The sequence below is a fragment of the Pipistrellus hanaki genome (genome assembly GCF_964339955.1).
Source record: "Pipistrellus hanaki genome assembly, chromosome: 15".
NCBI classification, from domain to species: domain Eukaryota; kingdom Metazoa; phylum Chordata; class Mammalia; order Chiroptera; family Vespertilionidae; genus Pipistrellus; species Pipistrellus hanaki.
This window is the reverse complement of record NC_140517.1, coordinates 18,703,421-18,730,400: the sequence shown is the minus strand read 5'-3', so window position 1 is coordinate 18,730,400 and position 26,980 is coordinate 18,703,421. Positions and strand designations below refer to the sequence as shown.

General features: G+C 39.3%; 1 protein-coding gene across 3 annotated transcripts in view; it reads right to left on the bottom strand.

The window, feature by feature from the left end:
- WWOX (WW domain containing oxidoreductase) overlaps window positions 1-26,980 on the bottom strand; it is a 914,792-nt gene that overhangs the window by 630,678 nt on the left and 257,134 nt on the right. For all 3 annotated transcript variants that reach the window (XM_084861369.1, XM_084861368.1, XM_084861367.1), the window contains exons 7-8: window positions 20,250-20,435; window positions 13,906-14,170 (exon numbers count right to left, since the gene is read on the bottom strand). In XM_084861369.1, coding sequence (XP_084717495.1) covers window positions 13,906-14,170; window positions 20,250-20,435 — 451 coding nt within the window. The remainder of the gene's footprint in view (window positions 1-13,905; window positions 14,171-20,249; window positions 20,436-26,980) is intronic.

Sequence of the window (26,980 nt, the reverse complement as noted above, 5' to 3'; positions counted from 1 at the left end):
ATTTTTTGAAGTGTTTTATTAAAATGTTTTATCTTGATTACAAGTTTTTAGCATTCCTCAATTTTGCCCCTAATCTTAGTACTGGCCCTACAATTGCTGCAAAGTCCACCTAAAATTTTCTCCTTTTGGTTTCTGCATGTTCACCTTCCACATATCCTTCAAGGTTCGGTAAAAATATCATTTCCTTTCTGGAACTTTATATGACTACTCTTGTATCTACCTATAAGACAGAAAAGTCCAGTGGTACCCATCTCACTTAGTCTAACATTTTTTTCATCTCAGTAAGTGCCCAAAGGCCAAGAATAATGACTTGCTCGCTTTTGCATTTTCTACCCCTTAAGTCTGAGCACAAGACACTCAATGAACAGTCATCAGATGGGAGCAGAACAAATAGTTATAGAGCAGCGATTTTCAAAGGACAGATTGCTATACAGTGAGTAGTCATGAAACTGGGTCACAATCAACACTTTAAAAAATGAGATACAAACTGGAAGAAAACAGCAGAGGACATGGCCCATTATTAGAATATTGTTTCAGACACATACTCATATACATGCTTATTATATGAATATAAGATATATGAATATATATACACACACACACACACACACATACATACATACACATAAGTACACATATAATGGGTTGTGGCATAAAAATTTGGATAATAAAAAAAAAAAAGTTGGAAAGATACTTCTGGAGCAACAATGGAGCTTGATTTGTCATTAACTATCTGTCCTGCCATAACACAAAAAGTGCATGGGGACCAAAGTCATCGAGCCTTCGGAAGTTTGAGCCATCAGATTAGCAACATGTTCAAAGAACAACCCTGGATAACAAAGAGACCCAGAATACTGAAGTGGACTTACTGAAAAATTTTTTAGATATCAGCTAAAACATGAACATGGGTCTTTTATCAAATTAATGACATATATTTCTGATTTCAATAACCACAAAAAAATGTTACCTGGTGAAATTAGATATGCCCAATCTCAAACTGTGGGCTTGTTGGAAATGACTGAAACAAAAGGAAAACACTAGAAAACTATAAAATTTGGTGTGTACAGAAAACAGGTCATGAAATCTTCAACGTAAAATATGTATAGGGGAAAAAAATCAATCCTGGTTTATCTCATTGTGATTTTCATTTATATTTGCTTGATGATTAATGATGGTGAGCATGTTTTCATACCTATTGACCATCTGTATGTCTTCTTTGAGAAAATTTCTATCCAGACCTTATGCCCATTTTTAATTAGGTTTTTTGTTTATTTGTTGTTGTTTTCTGCTATTGAGTTATAAGAGTTCTTTATATATTTTGAATATTAGCCACATATCAAACACACAATTTGAAAATATTTTCTCCCACACAGCAGACTGCCTTTTCATTCTGTTGTATTTCCTTTACTATTCAAAAGCTTTTTAATATGATGTACTCCTACATATTTTTTCCTCTTGTTGCTTTTGGTGTCAAATTTTAACAAATTGCTAAGCCTATGTCAAGGAGCTTATTGCCTAAGTTTTCTTCTAGGAGTTTATGGTTTCAAGTCTTATGTTCAACTCTTTAATTCATTTTGAGTTAATATTTTTGTATGGTGCAAGATAGTGGTCGATTCTCATTCTTTTGCATGTGGCTGTCCAGTTTTCCCAACATCACTTATTGAAGAGATTGTCCTTTCCCCGTTGAATGTTCTTGGCTCCATTGTTATAAATTAATTGACCATATATGTTAATCAAGGTATTTAATTGACTTAATGGAATTCACCCTGTATTAGATTTCCACAAAAAAAATTGATCAGTGTTGATATAGGTCTGATTAAAATGTTTTATTCATAAACACAGAGGGTTGTTTTTTTTTAAGTCTCAGGATCAAAATAGCAGGCTGAAATAACTGGTTTTACCTCTCCCTTCCCCCAAACACGTTTTTTAAATGCACAGCTACATGATGTAAGGACCAAACAAAGAAAAAACAATTTATGGGACACTTACTCTCTGTACATGTCCACATGCACTGCTATTCTAGCTCCTGGTGTCTTTATAAACCATCCTAAATAAAGTGAATACTAAAAAAATTTCTCACAAGATATATTTAAGACACAAATAGCTCACTGAAAAACAACAGTGGGATTAGGAGAAAGAAAATAGTCCAGAAATAGAAAGAATAAGAGCAAAAAAGAAATAGGTATATTTAATTAGACCCTTGAAGAATGGTGATTAATTATATGCTTCCACATACAGAAATATATACACAAATGATTAAAGGATATATTATTTGGGTAGCTAGCATACTGCTAGACAAACGGCAGTAACTAGGATTATGTTTTCCAAAATTCTGAAGACAAAGTGGTTTTAATAATATATCTACTTCTTTTTCCAGGTTTCATATCAAATAATCTCTTTTGTCGCATTGACAATATGTCTGAAGTATAAACTAAGATAAAGTTGTTCTTGGTGTGGTAATGTTAAGAGGCTCTGTGGGATATGCCTGTGCTGTAAGCTACTTTATTAATTCACTAGAGGCCCAGTGCATGAAAATTCGTGCATTTGGGGGGGGAGGGTCCCTCAGCCCCAGCTGTGCCCTCTTGCAGTTGGGGAGCCCTTGGGGGATATCTGACTGACAGCTGAGGAAGCAACCAGTGGGCTGATCAGACACGGCCAGCAAGTGACCAGCCCCACCACTGAAGGTCACTGCAACCTGGTTTTTTGGGGTTTTTTTTGTTTTTTTTTTTAATATGTTTTATTGATTTTGTACAGAGAGGAAGGGAGAGAGATAGAGAGTTAGAAACATCGATGAGAGAGAGTCATCAATCAGGTGCCTCTTGCACACCCCCTACTGGGGATATGCCCGCAACCAAGGTACATGCCCTTGACAGGAATCAAACCCGGGACCTTTCAGTCCCCAAGCCGAGGCTCTATCCATTGAGCCAAACCGGTTTCGGCTGCACCCTGTTTGCTGTACCCTCCCTCTGCCTGATGGCACCAGCCTTGGCTGGCCTGGCACCTCCTACTCGCTGGCCCCACTCCTCACCAACTTGACATTCTACCATTCAGTCAATTTGCATATTAGGCTTTTATTATATAGGATATGTAACTTGCCTCCAAAAACAGATCTAAGGTGGCTTAAAGAAAGACCAAGCGAAGAACAAGGTGAACAAAATATCTCAGTCACTAAAAACTGGAGGAAGTTGATATGCTAACCAATAGCATTAATGATCTGAAAATGCATAAAACATACCAGGAGCTCCAACAATACATTATCATTTCATTATTAAGCAGAAGATATTGTGGAATTCCTCAGGGGTTTTTTGCTTGGAGTTCAGAGTTTAAGGGTATATCTCACATTCAGTAGCATAACTTCCTATGTTTTGTGGTCATGTAATAGACAACATCCTTGACAATAGCTTTCCCTATGTCCTTAGAAATCAGTACATTTACAGGGAAGTTTACATTGACTGATAGGATACAAAGAAAATTGTTATTTCCTGAGTGTCTACTATCACCCTGGGGTTGAGCTGTGCCTTAATCCTCCAACAACCCAAAGATGTGGGAACTATATTCTCCATTTACAAAGAAAATGAAAACTCGAGGTGCTTAGTGTGACTTGCCCACAATGACAGGGGTCACTAGAAGGAAAGGCTAGAATTTGGAGCTAGTTTCTTCAACTTCCAAGCCCATGTATGGGGTTTCTGCTATATCACAACACATTCATCTTCAACAAAACAGAGCAACATGCTCTTCTTAGCTCCAACCAACCATATGATGTTGGTAATGGACTGTGGGAAATAAGTGAGTTAACACACAAAGGTACTTAGAACAGGGCTTATTTGGCACAGGTAAGTCCTAATAAATGAAAGCTTGTTTTTGTTGTTATTGCTTTCTTCTGTCCTCTAGATCTACAGTTATTCAAGGAACACTCACAGTGAAACTCCCATACTGCATCAAACACACGTCAATTCTTCTCATTACAGAGAAACATGTAGCTGTGTCAATGTACTTTGGCAAAGAAAAGCTCAATTTTAAATTTTTAAGTTTTTAAAAATATGAATCCAACAGAGCCTTGAGCCTGGCAATGAGAGAAAGTGAGATTGGAAAATGTGATAAACAGGTTTAACATTCAGGGAAAAGCAAACTACAGATGAGAAAAGACCCTTCCATCCACAAGAAATATGCCAGCTCATTCCCAATGGGTGGTACTGAGAAAACAAAAAGAGGGGGGAAATCTATATTACCTTCCAGACTGGGTTTACTCCAGAATCTAATTCTTTTGAAATATTTTTTTAATTTTAAATGTCTTTTTTTTTTTTTAAATCTATTCAGGTGACATTGGCTAATAAAATTATTCAGGTTTCGGGTGTGCAATTCTACAATGCATCATCTGTATATTGTACTGTGTTTACCATCCTAAGTTAAGTTTTCTTCTATTACCATTTATTCCCTCTTTACCTTCTCCTACCCTCCCCACACCCTGATCCCTCTGGCTTTTTAAATGTCTAATGTCTCCCTTATAGGAAATCTGTTCAGGGTTAATACAGAGATTTCAACCACACTAATTTCATTACTTGGTCTTTTACGGTTATGGAGAATCAACAAAGGGACAAATTAAACAGAGCACACACAAAATCTAATGAGAAATGTTATGTTCTAAGAAGGAAAAACAGACTTATTGCATTCACCTGCCCAGGCATATTAAAATATCAAAAATATTTCAAAGTTCCAAGATTTTATAGTTTCTTTTTCTTTTAAAGAGTGAGAATACTAAGAAAACATTATGCAGGTCTCAGTAGTAGATATACAGTATTTTTTTTGGACCTAGTGAATATACTTTTTATAATGTTCCCGTGAAAGGAGGGACTTTCTAGCTCAGATTACTTGGACAGTCTCACTGTTTATTCTTTCCTTTTTTGAGCAGTCAGAAGAGATTTCTCTCAGTACTTCAAATAAATAAGATATCCAGCTGAACAAACACCATACATTCCCTTGGATTACTTTGGCTTCTTGAAGAATATTTCACTTTCTTTTTGCAAAATGTAAATGATTAAAGAGACCCCATCCTATGAAACTTGAGGATGAGATGTTTCAAGGGTGCAGAGTCCATACAAGGCAGAATGTGTTCAGTAAAAAAGCTTGATATTTCACAGGGAAAATGAGAATATTACTAAGTAAAAAACTTTACTTATTATATATTTTAACAGGCTTTATAACATGAAAACCAAACTTCACCATTCCAAATCAATCTCTACAATATTTTCTGAAAACAGCAAAATAAGTTTCCCCCCCCCCCTTAGATTTCTATTTAATAAAACAAACCCCAAAATAATAACAACAACAACAACCAAATCCTCAAGACTATGCTTAGTCTGGAATAATATTCTACATGGGCTTTAAATGATCCATAAACCTTATCTACCTGAATGGTTTAAAAAGAGTTCAGTCCAGGGTCTCTGGCCAATTTTCAAAACTCAAATCAAAACTTGGCTGTGAATGTTCCTTTAGAAGGAAAACTTGGGCCATTGATTAACATCGCCCCTTGTACTAAAGCAGCATGAAAACAAATACTTGACATTAATATATAAAAAACGAAGTGGTACATCAGGTGTCTCTCTTAGCCCAGAAAGAGGGAGGACAAGAATACAGGAAGAATGCAAATAGGAGAATAGCAAGGCAAAGATAAATGTGTCAATAAGGAAAGCTTAAGGCCAGAAAATATCAAAGCCTAGGAGTAAATCTGCTACCAGATAGCCTACCAAAAGGCACACACACACACACACACACACACACACAAAAAAAAAAAAAAAAAAATAGACCAAAAAATAAATAAAAATAAAACAGAAAACTCCAAACTGAACTTGTAAAAAGTGACAGGCAGCTGCTAAGATGGGCCCCAGTACTTCTGGTATTCAGGCCACTATGAAACCCTCTCCTGTGAAAGGGTCAGTTCCAGTGACTTGCTTCTATTAAACAGAATGGGGATCGGTAATGAGATGTCACCTTGGTGGTGAGTTCACACAGGACTGTGACTTCTGTCCTATTCTTAGGCTCTATTTCCTCCTTGGCTTACACACTTTGATAAAGTAACCTGCCATGATGGAGAGCCACTGTGGCGAGGAACCCAGAGAGGGGCCTCCTGCTAAACACCAGGGAGGAACCCCAGCCTTCATTCTACTAGGCCCCAAGGAAATGAGCTCTGACAGCAAGCACTTGAGCTTGGAAGTGGACTTTCTCCAAGTGAGCCTTGAATGACTATAGCCTGGCTGATACCCTGTTTGTAACCTGGGAGTTGACCCTAAAACACAGGGCCCAGTTAGGCCATGCCCAGGTTCCAGACCCACAGAAACTGTGAAACAAGAAGATAGGGTGTCATAGTGATAAAAGGCACAGGCTGAAGATAGGGTCATAGTGATAAAAGGGCACAGGCTGAACCACACTATTCAGAGCCACATCACCCTGTTTACCTTCACTCCACTGTGGAGAATCCTGAGGGGTCTGCATGTCGCAGATGGTCTCACCACAGGCTCCTTATTGAACTAGTTGAGATGCCATTAGTGTTAACTGAAAGTTTGCAATCCAGATCCAAAAGGTTCTCCAAGGAATTTTGGAGCAGAAACAGTTATACTAGAGGCTCAGTGCACAACATCTGTGTACTCTTGCAGTCTGGGAGCCATCAGGGGATGTCTGACTGCCACAGAGGTGGGAAGGGCTCCTGCCACCACTGCAGTCACCAGCCATAATCCTGGCTTTTGGCTGAGCAGTGGGAGTGCACAGACCACCAGGGGGCAGCTCTTGCATTGAGCGTCTGCCCCCTGGTGGTCAGTGCATGTCACTGTGAACACTTGGTCAATTTGCGTATTAGCCTTTTATTATATAGGATAGTGGAGACGACTGATGGTGTGTGTGTGCTCATCCAGAGATTTCAGAATAAAAAGTGTGAACCTGCATCAGTCACCCTATTTAATTTCCTTTTAAATTATACTGTTCTGTGAGATCCAAAGCTTTGGGACAACTAACCTTGGTTAACCGACTCATTTTACAGATAAGAAAACTGAGGCCCGAAGATGGTAAGTGACATGCTCAGAGACACACCATTGTGTATTGAGAGCTAACTCTAAAATGACATTCTGTGAAACAAAGTATAAAGATGTAAGCCCAGAAGTATGGAGCCTGGAACTTAGTAGGCTCTCATGTCACCTGAGAATATATCCTCAGCTGATATTCAAAGTCTTCATTAATCTTAGAGTAATAAGAAAGTTGGAGGGTATGGATTTTAGTTTCTGAATAATTCAGAATACCAGATTTTAGTTCCTTTTATTGCTGCCAGAAAAGCATTCCCTTCCACCTTACAAGGAAAAACCAATGTGCCCAGTTAGTTATATGAGAATCAAGGTTCATAGAAGAAACATTTCAGAAACATCATCACCGGGCAGCACAAACTCCTGGCATCTGTTTAATCGTGCCCGCCTCCAGTGTCTCAGCAGCACGACAGCCAAAACTCACTGGAAAGAAGTATGAAATTGGAGAAAAGGAAGTTGAAAGGAGGAAGATCAAAGGAGGCACCACTAACTTAAAAGTAATGAAAGAGCCAGAGAGAGAGTTAAGAAAAGGCAATGCATTACCGACATGCCAACGGGGACAGAGAAGAAAAGGGAATGAGGAAAATAAAACTGGGAGAATTTCAAATCTTGGTTAAATGTTCATTAAATAATTTGTCACACATATTAAGGCTAGATTGTCACTTTTTCCCTCACAGTTGCTCATTCAGGAACAAAGGCCTAAACCCGGCTTAGAACACCGAAAAGCAAGGTGGATAAAATACAGCAGTGAGGTGCAATGGCCTCATAAAGCAGGACACAGTTCCCTTGTCTTTGTTTTAACAAGAGAGGCTGGTCTATCCTCAAAGCTAAGGTGTGCTGTTGGTGGCTTTAAACAGCAGCCAGGAGGGCTTATATGATGCACCATGGAAGCTCTTCTAATTCTAGCTTCCATTCTCATGTTGCTCAGTGCTTATTCAGAGTTGTATATGATGTGTTTACACTTAAAAGTTCATAGGGAGAAAGAGACCATCTGTGACAGACATGCAGCCATCATTAGGAGAATAGGCCTCTTATAGTCAATAGGAAGATATGCCTTTTCTTATCTGAAAATATAATGAGGATAATAATAGTAACAGTAACAACAATAACAATACATGTTTACTGAGTATCTAGCATTCCTATATATTCATGATCATTAATTCTCAACAGGGGCAAAAATAACAATACAAGTTAATGCCTACTGAGCATCTAGTACCTTCTAGATATTGAACATTCATGGTCTCCTTCAAGCATCAGCTCCAGCCCATGTGGTAGGTATAACATCCCCGTTTTACAAGAGAATCTTAATCAGGTTATGAAACGTGCCTAAAAGTTACCATGGGACGGAGCTGGGGTTTGACTCGAGAGCTGCCCAGCTCTGAAGCTTATCCTATCTTTCCTATACCATGCTGTTCTCCCCTTACATATTTCCCTTCCCTACACACACCTCTGAATAGATCTCTCTTGTGTCACTCCAAGGAGTCAGGGGGCCTTGGTTCCGGCCCCAGCCCTGCCATGTATTAGCTGTGTGACTCTGGGCTGGTCCTCTAGCCTCCGCCATTTCTTTATCTACACACTCAAACTGCAAACCTCTGCGTGTCAAGGAGCTAATGTAAGAAATATATTAATAACTTGCATTCATTAAGCACTAATCGTCTTTCATTTATTCATTTACAAATATTTAGTGAGCATTTACTTTATGGACCAGGATACAGTGGTGTGAAGGCAAAAAAATAGCATTTTCAGAAGAGTGGGAGTCAGCCATGAAATACAAACTACAGAAATTGTTTGTGTTCAATGCTATGAAGGAGAAATTTTGGAGGTTCTTCATGTACTCATTCAGCACATGTTTATGGAGTGCTTTATACATCAGATATTATTATAGGTACTGGCTTATATGAGCTAATCTTGACCTAATGTTCTGTTGAGGTGTAATGTTTGGACTGAGTTTTGAAGGACAAATGGAACATAAATGAGAGTGGAGGAAAGGAGTGTTCTGGACTAAAGAACAGTGCTTCAACAGCCTGACAAGGGAAGGAGAAAGGAGCTGAAAGTGGCTAGAGGTAAAACTGGTGGATAGGAAGGGGGCCAGATAAGGCCAGGTGCCTTCCACTCAATCTTCACTTGCTTTCTCAGTAACTCTATATTCAGTCTTGACAGTGACAAAACTATATGCATACCTATTCAATTCAAAGCCATTATTCCACCCCTTTTCCTTGCCATCAGATCTCCCATCCTGTCCTAGAGACACAAGATGCCAGGAATGCACTTTCTCAGCTTCCCCTGCTCCTAGGATGAACAAGTGACTCAATCCTGGCCAGTGAGCTGAGAGGAAGTTTTCCATGGAGGATGATTCTGAGACAGAAGCATAGGAGGAGGGGCCCCATCCCTCTCATCCTATCTTCAGGCCTTATCCTGTAGGATACAATGGCTGGCACTGCAGCCATTTTACAAACAGAAGGAAAGAGGTAAGACAATCACAAAGGAGCTGCCTAAATACAGGAGCCAAAGGCATCCCTGGCTGCCTTGGGGTTCCTGGATCAATGAGAAGAACAGATCTCTATTATTCCAACCACTTTTAACTGCATCTTAATTAACTCACAGTCCAAAACATGTCAAGTAAAGTAGAAAAGGAGCCTCTGAGAGGCTGAATAATTTCAATATTATAAACTAAAAAAGAGCGGAAACCTGAGTTTTAAACACAGGTCTAATGATGCTAAACCCTTCACTCCTTTTTGCTCTACCATATCCCTTGGACTCTGAATTGAACAAACACTGTAAATTGTAAAACTCCGGACAGAATTGAGCAGTGGCTAATAAAACCAATGCTAATGATAATGCTGTAAGAAGGGTGTTGAGGCTGCAGGGATATGGCCTCAGCGAGGAGAGGAGCCCAGTCACCAGGTCCTCTGTGCAGGTCTGCAGGAAAGCTCAAGTGTGGCCCAGCCTCGAGGGTCCTCAGAGTCTGCTTCTCTAACACTTCTAAATGGGCAAGAGCATGGCAGCCCGAGAATCAGTCCTCACTAGAGAGTCTCAAACTATTTAGATTAATCAAGAATAGGCTGAAATTTCTACTCTGAAAGTGGTATTTCCTCCTCCCAACAGAAAACGGTCCCTGCTTTCTACTCCATATGCCAAGAGATTCAAGGGAGGTGGGGTGGGGGGAGGAGGGAACTGTCCTTGACAGTATCTGGGGTGTAGTTAGCTGCAGGTATTTAAAGGGGAGAGGGGGAGAGTATTTTTCTAAAATACTAATTTAAAGAACAAATCAACATCTATTATCTCCTTCATTATGTTTTAAATTGTCCAACTATAAATCACCCTGCAGCAGGTTATTCAAGGGCAGAATTACCCAGCTTGGCTTTCCGGAAGGTTAGGAGAATGACATCTTGTGCTTTTTCTAGTTTAATTTATAACTTTGCAACAGAACCGGCATTGCAGGCCCGTCCATTAACGGGTTTGCTGAACATCTGTTAAAACTCAGCACAATGCCTGGCTTTACGCGGCCACAGGAAACGTAACCCAATCTTTTCCAAAGTTCTACCAACTCAAGCTCTTTTTTAATGTAAAATGATTTGAAAATGTAGCTCCCTAAAACATCTGCTAAGCTCTTGCTCCCCTAACACATGATATTCTTTATACCGTTACCTGCCAACACAAATATTTGGTTGCACAAAACACCCTAAGAAGCACATGATAGTACTCAGCTTCAGATTTACATATGGATCCGCACAGGGCTGCTGGGGCCTAGGATGTTATTTCCCAGAACTGGAAGCTTATGTGAGGGGACATGGAGGGGCGGAGGGCTAATTTCACGAAGGTTCTTTCAAACATGGTAAGAAGAAAACATAACTGTACAACTGGGTATCTGTGGCAGGGGTACTGTGGGGCACTGATGCAGAAAGTGGACTTGAAATAGATAACGAAGGTTCTAAGGCTGAAATACCATTTGTTTGAACAAGTTGGGCAAGTTCTCTGTGCTTCTAAATGCAAAATGAGGATAATAATTCTATCACTGCAGAAGGGTTGTGAGATACCTAAAGATCTATATGCTGATATAGGCAGCATCATGGTGCCCAGCTTACACTGCTAAGTTGCACCTTACTGAGAGTCCAGGAATATAAAGCCATCCCACTGGGCAACAACTGCATTTAGCCAAAATTATCCTTGAAAATACAGATTGCCAGGTTTTGTGAATTAAACCTCATAAAGCAATATGAATGCATAAATATATCTTATACTAGTAGACTAACATACAACATATATTCATGTATACATATGCAAAATGTAATTTTAGAATATTTTAATTGTATAAAAAGAGGCATAAAATAAAAATACAGCACACACAATGTATGTGACTTTATTATTTAAAAACTGCCAGCAAACATCAGTTTCCTTAAAGATGTTTCAATAGCAGCTAGTTGAGAAATCTTGCGTCTTTTTTAAACATGAAAAAAAAAACCCTATTACCATTTTCTCCACTATTGTTATTTTATCATAAATTGGAGGACCCACGACTTCCCCAGGATCCCCAAGACTCTGTCTTGTCCCCGAGACCTCAAGAGTAAGAGAGGGCAGAAACACACTTTACCAGTGGGGGTCGCTGAGCTGAAAATTAATCCCTATGAGTTTCTCATTAGTGATTATTATACTGCAGGCGGCCAAAATGGAAAAATTAATTAATTTCAAAGTGATAATGCATTTACAGCAACAATTAGAAATGTATAACTGTAAAAGGGCAACATTTAAAAGACAGATTACATTTAATAAAGTTACACAAGAACATCCAATTGTAAAATTACTGATCTGCAACAATATTCCTTAAAGAGGCACTTAAAATAGCCTGACTCCATGAAGGGTGACCTAATTACTGTAACTAAAATCACCATAGTCACAGCAAGTCACAGCAAATAAAAAAGGGACACTGATATTACAATACTGCTGTTTAATACTTCAGGGAGCAGGCTGTGGGGGAGAAGCCCATACAGCGCTTCCAAGCACAAGGCCGAGTTGTAGCTCTTATTTCCTTGACCTTGTACAATGGAATATATACTTCGGCAACACCCGTGTCAGGGGAAAACACTTTCTCTGAAGTGAAATGCGCAAGAAGAGATAGGAATCCAATGTTTCCATGGGTAGGAATGAGAATGCAACTGCACGGCTTATTTCCAAAAACGTGTTTGCATTACAATGGCAAACGTGCACTCTTCAGCGATGAAACAAACATCTTCTCATGATAAAAGCAATCAGAAGCAACACAAAGAAGGAAAAAACACACAGTGACTTTCCTAATAAGCCCCATCTATCCTGCTAGTAAGATACAGTGATCCCAGGTCTACGCTCATGCTAGTTTCTCCTCTGAGATTCTTAAATGTTTATGAAAGAGGAGTGATTGGCTGTGAGTTCAACAAACAAGCCCAGAGTTCCCACCCTCCTCTACACCTATTCATATGGAGCTCTCATGGCTAAGAAATGCTATCAAATAACTACATGTATAATGATATTACTAGAATTTTCCTAAGAATCTAAATTTAGCTATATAGTTCATAGTCTTCCTAATCAATAGGCTTATCTAAAAAAGTCCATTTGTGACATTTAAAAGATGATCACTTGGGACGGGAAGATGAAAATTCTACTACACAGTGGTTTCCACAGGAACCAGATGTACAGGTTGGAGAACCAAGCTTTCCCCAGCTGAGCACCCTCCCAGCCTTGCCTATAACCCTCTCCCTGGGCAGTTGAGATCAGGGATAAAAGTCGCCGACAACCACCAGCAGACTCCCAATTTATAGAATTCTTTAGTTCCCTGATCCCTGTATCCATTGGCAGCAATTACATTTTGGAAAATACCGTTCAGGACCAAAGTAGTATTCACAACAAGGATAACAACCATCATGGCAAGAAGTGCCACACACCTACCATACCACAGGCAGTGTGCTGGGCACTTTATTCAGCTGTGCTTTCCAACAGGGTGGCTGTTAGGCACATGCAGCTATTTACATTATATCAAATTGAATTAAAAAGTTCGTTCTTTATTCATATTAGCCATTTTTCAAGGGCTCAATAGCCATCTGTAGTCAGCTATACTAAACAGCCAGATTAAAATCTGCAGATTAGAAAAATACTACATCAAATACATTATATAAAATGTGCATTCTTCATTCAAGTTATTTTTTACTAAAACAATTTCATAGAGGAAGTTTCTAGATATGGTTTATATGACCATTAAAAACATAAAAACGTCATAGTTACCTTTGTGAACATTGATAAATCTAACTGCAGTAGTGTGATTCATCCAAAATAATTCATTATTGAGGAAGTAAAGAATAAAACACACTTCTAGCCAACAAAGTATACCCCAGGAGAGGAGTATATCCAGTAAGAAAAGAGAATCTGAAACATCAGATACAGACTCTCAGTGGAAATAAAGGAATCACTTCATCTGATAATACAACGGTCACAAATCCATGTTGTTCACCTACTAATGCAAAACACAGTAACCAAGCACTGCACTTTCTGAATAATAATAAATAAAATCACATCAAAAGAAAACCAATAATTGCTATCAAGACTTTTAGCCACACTAACACAATACTGAGAAACCACATCTCCCACCCAGCTCTCCGAGACACCTTCAGAGAGACAAACATAATCGAAAGTCAATTGAAATGTGTTCAAAGGCCCTTTCCAATGGCTTTAATAGGCTTGATGATGTGATTAGCAAGACCAGACTCATCATTCCAAGAGGTGAGAGGCTGAAGAAAGCAGGCCTGGTCTCTCAAGGACCCTTTAGAAAGGCGCAGTGAATGGGTCTGCGGTGACGAAGCCGTTCACTTACCATGGACTTGGTGAAAGGCCTGGCCAAGGTGAAGAGCAGAGTGTACACCCACCAGTTGCGATGAATGGAGGAGTACATCATGTTTCCTGGATGCACTGCGTTCGAGGTGACCCCTCTTGGGGACAAGCGGCGATGAAGCTCATTGGAGAAAAGAATGTTGCAGAGCTTGGACCGGTTGTAAGCCAGCATGGCCCAGTAGTCATTTTTAGATGGAGAGAGGCGGCTGAAGTCTAGCTTTCCTGAGGAATCATTAATATCTGTAAATCTAAAAATAATAATAATAATAATAATAATAATAATAATAGAAAAGATGGCATGAAGCAGCCAAGCTCTGACGGCTGATATAGCTTCTTAATTTTTATTGAAAATCTGCAAAACTACACAAAGACTACTGAAAAACCAATGGTGCAAACCTCGAAACAAAGTTGCCCATAAAAATAGACAATGGTGATTTAAAAATATAAACCAACTGGATGCAAAGACAGGCTTAATAAAGACCCAAATTCAGAAAGGGAGCAGTCTGAACATGCTAAACGGCCTCCACCACTCACATATAGTTTTCAAAACTTTCAATAGGAAGTTCAGGGATAATTAAGTTAAATGGAAAAGCATCTTACATGAAGGGCTGTTGCTTTTGGAAGCAGGAAGCTATCACATTGTTAACCTTTGACAGGGTTTTCCTGGGTTATTTTAGCCAACGCTGAAGTCCTGTATAGTTTCACTAGAGCATCCAAGTAAATATATAGATGAGTCTTGCTGCCTCCAAGACTCTTTTTCCAGATTAAAAATTAATGATTATAATGGGGTTACAACCTTGGTGAGATGCCATCAATAGTCTTATATGTTTAAAAGACAAATATAAACAAAGCCAAAACGAGTTCTGGCGAGGTCTAATGTTTTTAAGTATACCCACAGCATGGATACACACAAATCACAGTAAGTAGTTGATGTTTTATAATTGGGTCTGACGGAGTCGTTAAACACCAGCTGTTTGTTTCTTTCCTTTCTTTCTTCCTTTAAAAAAAAAATCAACAACAAAGTAGAGACTGCCTATTAAAGCATGGATAATAACAAAAGAATTTTCTAGATGAGGGACTCGTCATTGCTAAGAACTTAGTTTGCTTCATTAAATTAGCACTGAGTAATAAAGAAGCACAATGAGAGGAATCTGGACAACTGCTGTGGGAAACAAAGAAAAGGTAAAATGAAAATGATGAAATAATCTGGTCATTTCTTACTTTAACATGAGCAGTTCAGTTGAGCTATGACTAAAAGAAGTATCCCAGGGGAAGAAGAAATACATGTTTTAATGGAAATTAAATATCCCTTTTTTAGGACTCAGTAGGTGACATCCAGTTTCTAGTGTTAAATTACCTTGCTGCTCTGAGGTCATCAACAAAGCTGATGGCCATAAGCACCATCACTGATACAGCAATGGGACTCGGAAACAAATTGTTGGCTGCCATCTTTTCCCAGGTCCCCAAACCACTGGGAGAGCCCAGACTTCTGAGTTTAATCCTTTTAGGCAGTGGAACTTAGCAGAAAATTTAAAAATTTACAGGAGCCTTTTTCTGATTGTCATTGTGATTCTGGGTGGTGGGGGGTGGGGGTTATAAATGATAGCTGTCCTGCAAGGCAGGTGGAATCTCGCTCAACGAGGACTGGCTGCACCGGACATTCATGCAGTTGAAAAGTCTGTGTGATTGTCTGAGCCTAGGGCCCAACTGCACTTTACATGTGTGCACAGCTTTAACACCCACTGGATTTCTGGGAGGGTAGTACAACAATTGTATGAATGAGGAATGAGTACACTTTCAGAGTTCCTGATTAGGGCCGGGGGGTTGGGGGTGAGGCTTAACTCAATGCTGGTGGCACTGGAGTCTTGGAATGCCACATGCCTGTCCACAGTCTGCATTAGTGAATATCCTCCCCCACAAGGTGACTTATGCCTGGGCATGCACATCTGATACTTACCTTTCCTGCAGTCTGCCCAAGTGTCCTCATGTTAAAACATATGCTATTTGCTTCACATTAATTTTTCTTTCTATTACAGTAAACTAACATATTAAATTAAAATATATTTATGCATGGAAGTTATATTACTTCTGAACTATATTTTAACATTCTAAGGAGGCAGCAATTTTCAAACAATGTGGCGCAAAAATTTTTAAAACACGCCCTAACAGGTTTGGCTCAGTGGATAGAGCATCGGCCTGCAGACTGAAAGGTCCCAGGTTCGATTCTGGTCAAGGGCATGTACCTTGGTTGCAGTCATTTCCCCAGTAGGAGGTGTGCAGGAGGCAGCTGATTGGTGTTTCTCTCTCATCAATGTTTCTAACTCTCTATCCTTCTCCTTCCTCTCTGTAAAAAAAATTAATAAAATATATTTTTTTAAAGAATTTTTAAAACATACTACAGCTGACTATTTTGTCAGGGACATTGACTTCTTTTCCCTAAAACTGTCAAATTAAAAAAAAAAAATTACAACAGACAACACAACAATAGCCATCCAATGTGAACAAATCAAATTATACAGATTTCTTTGTCAGATGCACAAAAAAATGTATTTTTTGGTGTGCCGCAGAATTTTAGTAATTACTTTATGTGTGGCATGGGATGAAAAAGGTTGAAAATTACTATAATAAGGTGGTAAGGAAGAATTGTTACAAAAAGGGACTCTTGAGTTGAGAACCCAATGATCCAAGCCACAGGCCATATCCTGGAAATGCTTCCTACTTGAGTAGAAAAGTGCATCAAGGATTTAGACAGTATCTAAGAGGTATAAGATAAATATAATATCCTTCCCTCTCCACTCACCTATTGCAAGAAACCCTTCTTAGCATATTTGTTTAGTACAACCCAGCTCAGGTGCCATTTCTTCAGGAAGCTCTCCCTAACTAACTCTACCACTGCCGGTTGTCACACTGATTTCTTAAGTAGCAAAGGAGGATAGATTGAAAAAAATACAAAGTGGACTGAGATGCATGTTTCCACAGAAATTAAGTATCCAACCTCCAGGACCCAATCCATGATAGTATTAGTGTTCAATAATCTTGCCACCCCTGCAAGATCAGTAACAAAGCAAATCATGCCATCTTTGTATTTTATCCACACATTCTGCCTCTGTCATTACCACCCCAGTCTGCAAGGCATTTGTTCACCTGGTCCCACAGCTAGACTGTGAATTTTTAAAAGATAGATAGCGAGCCGCTTTGCCTGTTGCCTCATATAATGTACAAACTAAATACAAAGTTAGAGAACAAACTAAGGGCCAAGTCTCCCTTATGACAAAAAAAAAAAAAAAGACAAAAAAAAAAAAAAACAACTTTGTTTCAAGCTCTGCTGCAAAGGCAAAATTCACCATTAGGTTCAGATCCTTTATGTTCCTCATTAGAGAGAATAGAAATGTGGCACTTGGCACTTTCAGATGTTCAGAATGTGTCCCCTGCTTTGGATTTTAAAGACAATGCAAAAGTACCTCATGGCTGGGGAATATAATGGGTTGATTAAATTCCTAAAAAGAGAATTCATTCATTCATAGGCCCCTATCTAGAAATCTAGAAACACACACGCGCGCACACACACACACACATCATGATGAGAAATTACATGGCACACACACACATCATGATGAGAAATTACATGGAACCGAGTTAAAGCAAGGTTTCAAGGAAGCACAGCTGCTAAATATCGGGCCCCCACCCTCTGCACCCAGCCCTTCCCCATAAGTGGACTCCTGATTTCCTGCCCAGCTGATCTGCTGGGCAGCACACCCATTTTTAAGGCCTGATTAGCTTGTATTGACAGCGCTACAGGAAGTGGGAAGGGCGGGTAAGGCTTCTGATTCCTCTGAGCCAGGACAGGCTTCCTAAGAAATGACCGTATTCACCTCTCAGCTCCAGAGGCAGTAAAACAACTCTTCAAAGGCTGCCTACTCTATTTTCAAACTGAAAAACTGACAAAGTCAAACAATCATGTCTTAATAGAATGATCCTCCTTCCAGTACCAGAACATGCTCACATTTTCTCTCTGGACATTAACATCGGCTATGTAAGGAAACCTCTAGCTTGTATTTCAATTTACACTGATCCTTTTATTTTATTTTTTAACTGAAGGTTTTTAAATTTCCAAACTAATTAGTCTGGATTCTATGTAGACAAAAGCTAGTACATTCAAAGAATAAGACAGAATTTGCATCAGAAGCTGTGTGTGTGTGTGTGTGTGTGTGTGTGTGTGTGTGTGTGTGTGGCAACTTAGCTCTCCACACAGCTGTAGCCATTTAGACTTGTTCAGGCAGCAATGTGCTTTTCCTCCTATTTAAATTGTTATCTGAATTTTTTTTCACAGTGAAGAAGTCAAGTTCTCATTTTAATATAATGTATTTTAGGTATGCAGAAACTCAATTCATTCCAGATAAGTAACCAACATACAGTGGAGACACAGGGGGGCTAATAAATATTTTGCCTTGGGGCAGTCTGGTATAATATTTTCTGCAAACATAGGACTTTATTTTTCCCCTAACAGGGGGTCCTGACTCCAAGGAAGAGATTCCACCAAGGTTTATGGAGGTAATTAGATATCAACACTCCATTTTACAACATGGGTTAAGGCTCCGGGTCCTTGAGCAGTGAGCAAATGTGTTCCCAGGTGTGCGTTCCCAGGCCTGTGCACCCAGTGTGCACACTGGCTCTCTGGTGCTGTGTAATAAACAAACCATATTGGGGGAATTAACGTATTGAGAGAATACCCTTCGATACGTGCAAAGGACCATCCGAATGCAGAAAACCAGCACCAAGGACCTGACAGGAGTGAGCCTCCTCTCACACTTCATGAAAGCCTTGTCTATAAACTAAAATGGGTCAAGGCCCTTCCTTCCAATTCACTTTTCAAATAAAATTAAGATTCAGATCTCCAAGGTAGGAACGAATTACACTGCAGTTCAGGAGAGAACAAAGACGTCCCTTGAAATACCGTTCAAGATACAGATTTACAAAGGGAACAGATCAGCTGACAATTCAACCTAATCTCCCATTAAATACCAGCTCATTTAAACACATCCCGTGGTGCCCTCCACATCTGGCACATGACTGGGGCTGGCAGATTTATTTCCAGAGCTCGCCTGCGCCTGCCCCCACAGTGGCCTCCCTCGTGCCTTAATGGGGCCACTCCACTTTCTTTCACAAACCTGGTGTGATTTGCAAAGATAAGGATGTCCAGATTTCGTTACCACCTAATTACTAGATGCTCCATGTCTTTTAACACGGGGGAGGATTATTACTGGCATTTTCCTTTCATTTCAGCCGTCATAAATTTAAAACGGGAGAGTAAATCTCTCTGCAGCGTGTCACTTAGACCCTAAGCCCCTGTGTTTGGGAGTGATAAAGGGTTCAGGCTAACCCTTGGCTGGTCTCTCTCTTACAAGTCCCAGGGGTTACATTTTATGGAAGCATGATTTTAAAAATAAGCTTCATTCTGGGTCACTAAAACATTTCAGGACTTACAGCGGAGAAGAAGGGGGAAAACAGGCACTTGCACATTATTTTTTTCAGCTTCTTTGCTAAGAGTGAAAGCTCCCAACCACACTAGGAAAATCTCCCTAACATGCAGTAAATCTAGCCTCACCTGGCAAGTTCTTTGTCTTTCCCCAGTACTTCTCTTCAGACAAATAGTTGTTTATCCAACTCTAGGAACTGAAAATACGACGAAATTTTCATTTTTTTTTTTTTTACTCAACTGAATATCCTCCTAATGGTGGTAGAAAAGAAGTGCCATCTGATGTTTTAATTGAAATTTTAACCAAAAGAGGCATGGCCAGATTTCTAATATGTTCTAACTACAGCACTTCCCCTCCTACAATTACACAGCTAATGTCTGCATTGAATTCCCTAATTTCTCATTATAAAACAATTGGATTTCATCACACAGTCTTTAATTGCATTGTTTCTCCTCCTAGAATAACTGCACATTCTTCTTGGTGAGATGTTGAAGTTGTTGAATGACAAATCAATAAAGGTCAGGCATTCAGATTTAATCAATTATTATTTCATCTCAAAGAAAAATCAATGAGGGGCTTGAAGTAGAGTTGTAAAAACAATCTACATAACTGAACTCAAAACCCCAAATAATCTCCCACAATCTCGAGCACGCGTGCATACACACACACACACACACAAAAAAAAAAAAAGAAAAAGAAAAAAGAAACCTCGAAAAATAAAGCAGGGTCGAATGCACTCACACTTTTCAGAGTAGGACTAATGAAAATTATTTTCAGAAAGAGAGCCTTGGGAGAATATTAGCTGGTGCAAGAAGGTGATAAGGGAACAAAACATAAAATTCCAACCCACCTATGGGACTCAGAGGAGACCACAACCACTCGGGCTGGAGCTGAGCGGCACAAGACATCCTGAAGGAGCTGGACCAGGTAAAAGTGCCCCAGGTGATTCACCTGGAAGGTGGTCTCCAGGCCATCTTTTGTGAGGCTCCAGGGGAGAGCGAAAGCCGCTGCATTGCACACGAGCACATGAAGAGACCTGAAAAGTAAAACATTCAATGTTATGTGGGCATAAACACTCCAAAATCAAGGATAACTCATGCTCTCTCAGGAATAAACAATTATTCACTATCTTCAAGATTCCAGTCCCTTGGAAATAAGATATCCCAGAATGTCACATCTTAAATCACTCTGAAGGGGAAGGCCTTAGACTGGGAGTTGACAACTGTCCAGGGTTGCTAGTGGAAGGAAGGGGTCCCTGGAATGCAAGACTTTCAGGGATAAAATCAGGGCCGTAGTGGGAAAACCGGGTTGTGTTGGTCACCTTGGTTGGAATGTAGGTCCTATCACCTAACTGAATCTATGCTTCTTAATTCTTCCAATTCTCAGCTTCTTCAACATAGTCTTTAAAGTAAATTTAAAAGAAAAATATGCTGCAAAAAAGGTGAACGTAGGAACCAGTATTTAGTAGGTGCTCAGTAAGCTTACCAAGGTAGAAATGCTCTGTCTAAAGATACAGGTACATATGGTTTGTATATTTCTTCTAAGATTAAATCTACATTTTAGAAATGAGCTTTGGAGGTAGGTAAGTGGAGGCCTCTTATAATATTTTATTTGGTATATATTTATTTCATAATAAAAAATTTAAAAATTTTAAGTAAGCTTTTCCTGTAACTCAAAATCCTAAATCGTTCTAAAGAAACTGTACTTGTGGGAAATCATCCTAAGGTACTAATAAGAATTTTATAAAGATATTCAAGGCTACCCAGTATTGTAATTGCAACATAAAAACAACATATTAGAGTTACACTAAATATACAATTGGGAAATCATTAAATGAATTTGAATATAAGTATATTATAGAAAACTATGCAGCCATTAAAATAACAAATAAATCTATTGGCCCTGTAAAACCTCCATGATAAAAAACAAAATATATACTATTATATGATCACACACATGCACAGAGCACACACACAGTAGTATTAAAGTATACACAAAAGTCTTAAAAGTAGTTGTCTTTATGGGTGGATGATAATGTAGGTGGCGAAAACAGCACCAGGTATTAGACCTTGATTCAGCAACCTTGGTGCTTGAGTTCTGGCTAAGAAAGAATTCAGAACCAAGATTCAAACTATAAGAAAAAGTATATTTAGAAAGTCACAGAGAGAAGAAGTGAGCCTTACAAGGCAAAGGAATGGTGCTTGAAGCTTAGGAGAAATAAAGCAAAGTACATTAATATATATATATATATATATATATATATATATATATATATATATATATATATATATATTCATTCATTCATTCATTCATTCCAGTGGGCTTAGAGAATGATGTGCTGGGTCCTCAGTCCTAAGAGCTATAAAAGCTAGGGAGTTTAGGGGAGGTCCTAGGGAAGACTCTCAATAGAATATTCATCATCTTTCCAGGTATATGCAATCAGGGTCATTGTCTCCAATGGTTGTTCTGCACCAGGGCAGGGGGTCATTAGTCACTGCAGCTCATCCCGATGTCAGCCATGGCATTGCTTGCCTGGTGTTGCTGCATTTCTGGGCTTGGAGCTGAAACACAACAGAGACCTAGGTTTTGTCCCTAGGACTCAAGGACTAAGGGAATGGTTGTGCAAGGGCTTATATGGGAGTCACATGAGGCCACACTTTGGCCCCTTGTTCCTCTCTAAGGGTGTCTACCACATGACTAGGGACATGAGGGGAAGATAGGTCAGGGGAAGGTCTGAAGCACATGACCAGTGATTTGAAAGGCCAAAGGGTCTAAACCGCATGGCCACCCCACCAATATGCAAGGGGAGGAAAGGTTATCCTGGGGGCAAGATCCCTGTTTTCCTAGTTCTGCTAGGCACCTGGGGCTTTCCACCCTGGTGACCTCCTGTGAATGGCCCATGGTCCTTGTTCTGCTCATGTCTGTCTAACTGCTACCACAAAACCTAAAGTGTCCTAAATTGTTTTCTTTCTGAGTTCATTCATATTTTCCCATTTTTAACATATGGTGTCTTTATGATAAGAAGCAATATAATAATTTAAATGCTTGATAGAAAAAAAGCATTTGGGAATTTGGCTAACAAATAAGACAAGAGAAAAAGAGATAAGGTGGGGTTTTAGAGGAGTACTGGATGATAAGTTCAAAGGTCTGCATTCTTGTCTCAGTTTCAGACAAATCACTGAGGTCTTTGAGTTTCCAAATCCTTGGAATTGATGGGAGCTGGTAATTGAGGGTGATGTTTTCTTATACAGCTCAGATTCTACACTAATGGCTTGCAGGTAATATTTTCTATGTGATATAGGAAGTAAACTAATTTCCTGTATTTTTATTTTTAAAAAGTCAATATTCATTTATAGAAACTTTTCATAGAGCTATTACTTTTTGTAACAATCTGATTTTGTTTCAACCTCATAAAAACCTATACCCAGAGTCTTGAATTTTTAAAAACAAACATTGGCATGTAATAAAGAAAAGCATACCCCAGCCGGTTTGGCTCAGTGGATTGAGCATTGCCCCATGCACCAAAAGGTCACCAGTTTGATTCCTGGTCAGGGCACATGACTAGTTTCATGCTTGATCCCCAGTGTGGGTCATGTAGGGAGCAGCAGTTGTCTCTCTCTCATCATTGATGTTTCTATCTCTCTCTCTTCCTTTCTCTGAAATGAATAAAAACATATTTAAAAATAAATAAATAAAAGGAAGCATACAGGAAACACTCTAAAAACTAAAATAATCTGTTATCTAAATAAAGTAAAAGGGAACAATGACAAATCGTGCAATCCAAAAAGGAACCTATACTTTTAATATATAAAGTGTGCTTACAAATTAATAAGAAAACTTTCAAGTCCTGAGGAAGTATGGATAACAACATTTTAAAATTTTATAAAACTAAATTACAAAGTAAGCAATACAAGATGAAACATGTTAAACTCTACTAGTAGCAAAATTGTAAATAAGATTTTCTCTATTAAATAACCAGATTTGTTTATTTACTAGTATATTATCTTTTTATCTTGTATAAATCTGGTGATTATATTCCTGTACTCTATATAATAAGTTGAAAATATGTAACATAACAATTATAAAACCTCACATTATTTCACTCAGTCATCCTGTTTCCGGGCAGTAGGGTACATATGGGGCAGTGCTAAGGCAGAAGTTCACACCTCCAGAGAGAAATAGTTTATCATTGATAGTGTTTAGAATTGCCACTGTATGATCAAAATAAAACAAAGTAAGCTTTAATCAGTTTTTTTTATTTTATATTTTTTATTGATTTTTTACAGAGAGGAAGAGAGAGGGATAGAGAGTCAGAAACATCGGTGAGAGAGAATAATCGATCAGCTGCCTCTTGCACACCCCCTACTGGGGATGTGCCCGCAACCAAGGTACATGCCCCTGACCAGAACAGAACCTGGGACCTTTCAGTCCGCAGGCTGATGCTCTATCCACTGAGCCAAACCGGTTTCAGCCTTTAATCAGTTTATTATTGGTTTTGAACTCTCTACAAATAATGCTCCCCCATTTTGCCTATCTATGGGGCACACTCTATGATATGCCACTGCTTCTGAATTGGGTTAAATGATGACCCTAATAGATATGTCCACTAGGAACCTGTGAATGTAACCTTATTTTGAAAAAGGATTTTGGCAAATGTAATTAAATTCATATCATGAGATGAGATCATCCTGCATTAAGGTGGAACTAACCAATGACAAGTGTCCTTACAGAAGAGCCAAGCAGGAGATTCCAGAGAAGAATATGTGAGGGCCAAGGCAGAGACTGCAATGTTGCATCTAAAAGCCAAGGAATGCCTCTGATTGCCCACCTGCACCAGTAGCTGGGAGACAGGCATTGAATGGACTCTCACTCAGAGCCTCTAGAGAACCAACCCTGCCAACACCTTGATTTTGGAAGTTTGGCCTCCAGAACTGTGGTAGGCTAAGTTTCTCTTGTTTTAGGTTATCAAATTTATGGTAATTTGTTATAACTGTTCTGTTCTAACAAACTCAGACAAGTTTCCAAGTTTCTTTCCTAAGAAAATACTCAAAATTTATATAAAAGTTTACTTATACGAACAAGTCATAATTATAAGTGAGCTAGAATTATAAAACGTATATGAACTAGAAGTACTTTAAAATCTAACAGCAGAAGAATGAGGAGCTCAGCCCCAAAATCCTGTAAGGTACTGACCAGATTCACTATCACTTCTTCTGTCTCTACCCTTCTCTTTTGTCTTCAAGAGAAAATAAAACTCTTCAAAGCTGTTTTTTCAGTGTTTCTCTGTCTTTAAGACAGGCCAGGCATTTGGAATTTTGGCACCATAACCTCATGATAACACCTTTATCCCTGCCTGTGCATTTTGTCAAGAAAATGCAAACTGAATCAAGTAAAGAAATTTGCTTACCAAAGACCTCAGTCTGGATGACCCAGACACCCTTTCTTGTTTCACCAAATTTTAATACCCTTTATTAATGTTAACTACACAACACCAGAGGCAAAATATGTACCCTGTACCTAAAACTTGTCACCTCCATTAATTAAAAACTGGCTTATGGAGTATCAAACTGTAAACTGCTAGACTTTTTTTCTAATTGTAAAGACACTTAATTGGCTTGTACAAAAGGAAAAGAATTCCTTTAGCCTCGCTTTAATGAGGTTTTTATTATTCAAATGCTACATTTTGCCCAATTTTGACTATAAGCCATTGCAATTCAAAAAGCTCTGAGATGATTAATATTTACAAAGTATCAAAGGAAAGTTCAAACTATAAAGATAGAATGGAAACAAAAATAGTATCATATGAATTCCAAGGTTGATGCTATTAGCACTTTCAAAGACTGATATTTTTCTTTTTTGGTGGATTCTGGTCTGTGAGAGGTGAGTGGGGACAGGAAGGGGTGTCTTGCATGGATAGCATAGGAGATTCCAATATAGGGGTGTGGGGGGGGGGTGCACACGCACGCATGTATGCACCTGCTCTCTGTGGTTCTGAACTACCATGGAGAAAGCTCTATGAGTGAATCCAGCACCTTCTCTAAGCAGCTGGGGGTGATGTTTGGAAAGTAATAATCAACTGTATCCTCTAGGGCCAAAACATTTCTTTGGGCCAGAGAACAACAATTCAAGAATAAGGAGGATGGGATTCTAATGATTTACTTAGTGGGAAGCTCTGCTTGTCACCTATAGGCATGAAGACTGGCCAAGCTTCTATCCAGGGTGGTCTTAGGGGAAACTTCTCACTGGAAAGAGCACTGAATGATGATAACACACAAAACAGGGTCCTAGTCCAAAGGCTGTCGCCTACAGGCCTTTACATAGCTGATCTCTACATTATCTTCCCACTCTCCCTCCTTTTCCCCCTTTAATTCGGGTATAATTGGCATGCACTATAATATTAGTTTCTGGTGTACAGCCCCTCAAGAGACCCATCCATTGACTGTCCCTCTCTTTCTGGCCTTTTCGATCTCCCCCTCTCCAGAGGTTCATTCTTACTATCTAATGGGCTAGTCAGGTTTTCCTGACCATGAGTTGGGAGAAAATCAGGAAAGAAAGAGGAGGAAAAAGAGAAAGAAAGGAAGACAGACAGGAGAGAGGGCTGGCAAGAAATGACACCATGACAGCGGGGCTCTTTCAAGGGGTACCAACCTCTCCTTTCCCTTTTATGGCAACCTCTTTCCTTGCCCAATCGCACTTCTTTTCACCAAGCCAATTGAAGTCTGTCTCATCACTATGGGGAGTCTACCAAAGCTGCTTGGAGAGCAAAGTTCACAAGCACTACATCCAACAACTTCCTTTCTGTTGACCCACTCCTTCCTTCCTGATTCCTGGACCCCTTTCCCCTCTCAGTTTCCATGATACATCTCATCTTGGACCTCCTCCTAATGCCACCACTGCCTCATCTTCTGCCTCCTCCAGCCCTTCCTCAGCTACCCAGAGTTGCATTTTCAACCTCCTTTGAGTGAGTCTCAAAACCTTTCCCTACAGCAATTTCATTCTTTACGATGGCAAACTTCTCACCCACAGCTCCAGCGCCTGTATCCCTAAGGGACAGAATCTCCTTCCTACTATCCCAAGTCTAAACTCTTTATCTTCTCTCCAAGTTTTCCACCGTTAGAAATGTTCTTATTTCTGCAATGGGAAATATTCTCTAACTAGTCTCCTAATATATAAACACTGAGGAAATATTTGTTGCTGGTTTATAGGCTAGATCCCAAGTGGGAGGTGTGCAGGAGGCAGCTGATCTGTTTCTCTCTCATCAATGTTTCTATTTCTCTCTCCCTTCCTCTCTCTCTAACATCAATAAAAACTTAAAATAAAATTTAAAAAACACAAAAACATTCAGCCCTAGTTGATTTGGCGCAGTAGACAGAGTGTTGGTTCAGCCTGCAGACTGAAGGGTCTCAGATTTGATTCTGATCAAGAGCACATGCACAGTTGGGGGGGAGGGGCGAAGTGGGGTGCAGGAAGCAGCCAATCAATGATTCTCTCTCATTAATGATGTTTCTATCTCCCCTCCCTTCCTCTCTGAAATAAATAAACATATTATTTTAAAAAAGGAAGCATTTGCTATCATATCTT